Source organism: Sinocyclocheilus anshuiensis, unplaced genomic scaffold, assembly GCF_001515605.1.
Source record: "Sinocyclocheilus anshuiensis isolate Anshui unplaced genomic scaffold, SAMN03320099.WGS_v1.1 scaffold518, whole genome shotgun sequence".
In the NCBI taxonomy this organism is placed as follows: domain Eukaryota; kingdom Metazoa; phylum Chordata; class Actinopteri; order Cypriniformes; family Cyprinidae; genus Sinocyclocheilus; species Sinocyclocheilus anshuiensis.
In genome coordinates this window covers 252,258-256,800 of record NW_015544151.1, presented here as the reverse complement: position 1 = coordinate 256,800, position 4,543 = coordinate 252,258, and the positions used below count along the sequence as shown (strand labels likewise).

Sequence of the window (4,543 nt, the reverse complement as noted above, 5' to 3'; positions counted from 1 at the left end):
TACAGGAACTATTCGAGCCGTTCATGCCAGACTGGGGAGAGAGGTGTTGTAATAATGTAAAATATGTGAAAAATACAACCTAGTATGAGAGCTTGTTCTAGTACACCCCCAAAACAAAATCAAGACTTTGTAAAAGAGCATAATAGGACCCCTTTAAGTAGTTTTTATGCATTCAAATGATTAGACATGCTAAAAGAGAGAAATTGGTAACAATAAAACATAAGGTGAGAAAAAAATAAAACATTTCATAGGGCCCTAAGCATGCATTTTTTTAAAAACCTTTAATAAGTTGATGTGAAATTGTGTTTCATGATTTTAATTAATTAGACATGCTTTTTGATTAATACAATTTTATTTAACTGTTAAAAAGGAGTCCAGAAAAAAACTGAATCCAGAAAAATGAAAACGTAATTAGGAAAAAATTTTAAATGGAATTTGGGAAAAAATAAAATGATTTCATTGGGCCCTACACAGGTGAGCACACTCCCACCAGCGGACAGATAGTCAATCATCCTCATCCCCCCAAAGCTGTAAACCCAGGGAAAACACTGGATAGCCTAATAAATCATGGATTTAACAACGTTATTTACCTCATCTCCGCTGAAGGGCTTCTGCGCACAAAAAACAAGAAGCCCTGCATGCACACGCAGGAAAAAGCATATTTATTTTAAAGTATCCGAGACCCGACCCGTGTCTGAGGCACTCGTAGAGGTTTTGGACCCAAACCCGCTCTTGGATCTAAGTGGATCCGTGAAGACCTCTAGCCTGTCTGTGTGCTGTGTGTCAGATAACTTCCAGACGGCGCAGCTGCTGGCTCTGATCCTGGAGCTGCTGACCTTCTGCGTGGAGCATCACACGTACCACATCAAGAGCTACATCATGACCAGAGACCTGCTGAGGAGGGTGCTGACGCTCATGAACTCCAGACACAGCTTCCTGGCACTCTGTGAGTATCCTCACGTCTGGGAACTAGGGATGACCCAAATTAAAATTCCACGAGCACAGTTTTTCCCCATGCATTTTGCTCTTTTTTTTCACCATTGCATAAAGTAGCCAAAATGTGCTTTTTACTGTTTTCAACAAAAAAATCAACTACAGAACAATTTAAAATATTTAACACTGAACATTTTTTAGCATTCTAGCAGACATTATACCAACAAAGCACAATGTAACTTAAAATTAATAAGTTAGTAAAATAAAATGAGACCCTCTTCTTGAATCGGGCATGTGATTGGCTAAAGACAAATAAGAAGGAAAACTGGACACTTTAAACGGCAAATCAGCATATGATTTCTGAAGATCATGTGACACTGAAGACTGGAGTAATGATGCTGAAAATACAGCTGCGCATCACAGAAATAAATTACAGTTTACTAGGGATGCACCGATACCATTTTTTCAGAACCGATCCGATACCAAAAATTCTGAATATCGGCCGATACCGATCAGTTACCAGCAGTTTTTTTTTTTTTTTAATAAATGTAGAATTTCTATACCTCAGTGTGTTGACTTGATCATCACTCTTGTGTGTGTTAAACACAATCTACTAAATAAAGACAACTTCATTTTAAAGAAAAATAACAATTGAAAAAAATATATATAATCGTAACCTATGACAAAAATACTATTATAAACTAGGTTAGTGAATAATTCAGCAGCAAAACTATTTCTAGAAAAATCATGAGTGCACAATAATACGATTTAGTGAAATAACATTATTTAGTGGGTAACAAATATAAGTGAATAAGTGTAGCACTAAAGCTGGTCAAATGTTACATTGCTCTTTGTTTTGTTGTAAAATACATTCATGAAAAACTATATATATATACAGTGGTGTGAAAAAGTGTTGGCCCCCTTCCTGATTTATTTTTTTGCATGTTTGTCACACTTTAATGTTTCAGATCATCAAACAAATTTAAATATTAGTCAAAGATAACACAAGTAAACACAACATGCAGTTTTTAAATGAAGGTTTTTATTATTAAGGGAAAACAAAATCCAAAACTACATGGCCCTGTGTGAAGAAGTGTTTGCCCCCCTGTTAAAACTGTGGTTTATCAACACCTGAGTTCAGTTTTTCTAGCCACACCCAGGCCTGATTACTGCCACACCTGTTCGCAATCAAGAAATCTCTTAAATAGGACCTGCCTGACAAAGTGAAGTAGACCAAAAGATCCTCAAAAGCTAGACATCATGCCGAGATCCAAAGAAATTCAGAAACAAATGAGAAAGAAAGTAATTGAGATCTATCAGTCTGGAAAAAGTTATAAAGCCATTTCTAAAGCTTTGGGACGCCAGCGAACCACAGTGAGAGCCATTATTCACAAATGGCAAAAACAACCTTCCCAGGAGTGGCCGGCTGACCAAAATTACCCCAAGAGCACAGCGACGACTCATCCAAGAGGTCACAAAAGACCCCACAACAACATCCAAAGAACTGCAGGCCTCCCCCCAATTGTAAGTCGCTTTGGATAAAAGCGTCTGCTAAATGACTAAATGTAAATGTAAATATTTAGCACCGTAATGGAGGCAGCAACATATGATAGATAGGACAGAACAAGAAAGGCTATTAATAATCTTTCATTGTGCAAAAGTATTATAATACGAAACGCTCAATACAGAGCAAAGCGCTTATGCACAGAATGATGCACTTGAAGCAACACAGCGTGCAGTATAGAAATGTTCAAAGCAAAAAGTGAAGAGATATTAATGCGTAGTGTATTAAATCTGTGCAATAGTTTGAGACTTTTCTTTTAACTGTTTTAAATCTCAGTTATTGTGCGCTCTTGGATAGAGTTTGATCGTTTTGACTGTAGTAACCGAATGCGGCACGCAGTTTGAATGCTGAATGGAGGATGACAGTCAGACGCAGCGGAGAGAAGAGTTTACGGGAACTTACGTCTTAAATATTAATCTATACTTCACATTAAACTATGCTTCAGAACACTTGGAATATAGAGCACGGAAACTTTATGGTGCTTTATAATGTTTTTGTGCTTTTCAGCAAGCTTAACAATAACAGAATAGTATACGCACTATATCGGATTTGGATCTCTCTCGTCTGACCAAAACCCGATCCGACAGAAAATGCCAGTATCGGAACCGATACGGAGTATCGGATCGATGCATCCCTACATTTTACTATATGTTCACTTACAAAACAGTTATATAAATTCTAATAATATTTCCCAATATTACTGTTTTTTTAGGGATGTAACGAATAACTGCGAGCCGGTTGAAAATCGATTCAAATATGTGATGATTCAAATCGGTTGAGATGCTAAACAAATCGCGATACAATAGGAGTAGGAGTGTATATGAATGTATCTCTGAGGGGAGCTGACTGTCTTTAGAAAAGTTTACGTAGTATTTTCTTTTCATCTTGCCTCTGAACAATGCATATTAAAGTAGTGTTCATAAGCGCAGCTCTGCTTTGTTTACAGCGGTAACCAAGGAAACACTGTATCATTACTGTTCATAGCGCAGCTCTGCTTTGTTTACAGTGGTAACCCAGGAAACACTGTATCATTGCTGTTCATGAGCAGCTCTGCTTTGTTTACAGCAGTGACCCAGGAAACACTATTATTGCTGTTCATAAGCGCAACTCTGCTTTGTTTACAGTGGTAACCCAGGAAACACTGTATCATTGCTGTTCATGAGCAGCTCTGCTTTGTTTACAGTGGTAACCCAGGAAACACTGTATCATTGCTGTTCATGAGCAGCTCTGCTTTGTTTACAGTGGTAACCCAGGAAACACTATTATTGCTGTTCATAAGCACAGCTCTGCTTTGTTTACAGTGGTAACCCAGGAAACACTGTATCATTGCTGTTCATGAGCAGCTCTGCTTGTTAGCGGTAACCCAGGAAACACTATCATTGCTGTTCATAAAGCAGCTCTGCTTTGTTTACAGCGGTAACCCAGGAAACACTATCATTGCTGTTCATAAGCGCAGCTCTGCTTTGTTTACAGCGGTAACCCAGGAAACACTATCATTGCTGTTCATAAGCGCAGCACTGCTTTGTTTACAGTGGTAACCTAGGAAACACTGTATCATTGCTGTTCATAAGCGCAGCTCTGCTTTGTTTACAGTGGTAACCCAGGAAACACTATCATTGCTGTTCATACAGCAGCTCTGCTTTGTTTACAGTGGTAAGCTAGGAAACACTGTATCATTGCTGTTCATAAGCGCAGCTCTGCTTTGTTTACAGTGGTAACCCAGGAAACACTGTATCATTGCTGTTCATAAGCGCAGCTCTGCTTTGTTTACAGTGGTAACCTAGGAAACACTGTATCATTACTGTTCATGAGCGCAGCTCTGCTTTGTTTACAGCGGTAACCAAGGAAACACTGTATCATTGCTGTTCATAAGCGCAGCGCTGCTTTGTTTACAGCGGTAACCAAGGAAATACTGTATCATTGCTGTTCATAAGCGCAGCTCTACTTTGTTTACAGTGGTAACCCAGGAAGCACTGTATCGTTGCTGTTCATAAGCGCAGCACTGCTTTGTTTACAGTGGTAACCCAGGAAGCACTGTATCATTGC

The 4,543-nt window shown here is 38.7% G+C and overlaps 1 protein-coding gene across 2 annotated transcripts in view; it reads left to right on the top strand.

Annotated features, from left to right (window-relative positions):
* LOC107695195 (serine/threonine-protein phosphatase 4 regulatory subunit 3-like) overlaps window positions 1–4,543 on the top strand; it is a 26,874-nt gene that overhangs the window by 15,971 nt on the left and 6,360 nt on the right. The window contains exon 11 of one of the 2 annotated variants that reach the window (XM_016495013.1): window positions 788–946. The exons of the other annotated variant lie outside the window; for it this stretch is intronic. Within the exon in view, the coding sequence (XP_016350499.1) occupies window positions 788–946 (159 nt within the window). The remainder of the gene's footprint in view (window positions 1–787; window positions 947–4,543) is intronic. 2 annotated transcript variants of the gene reach the window in all.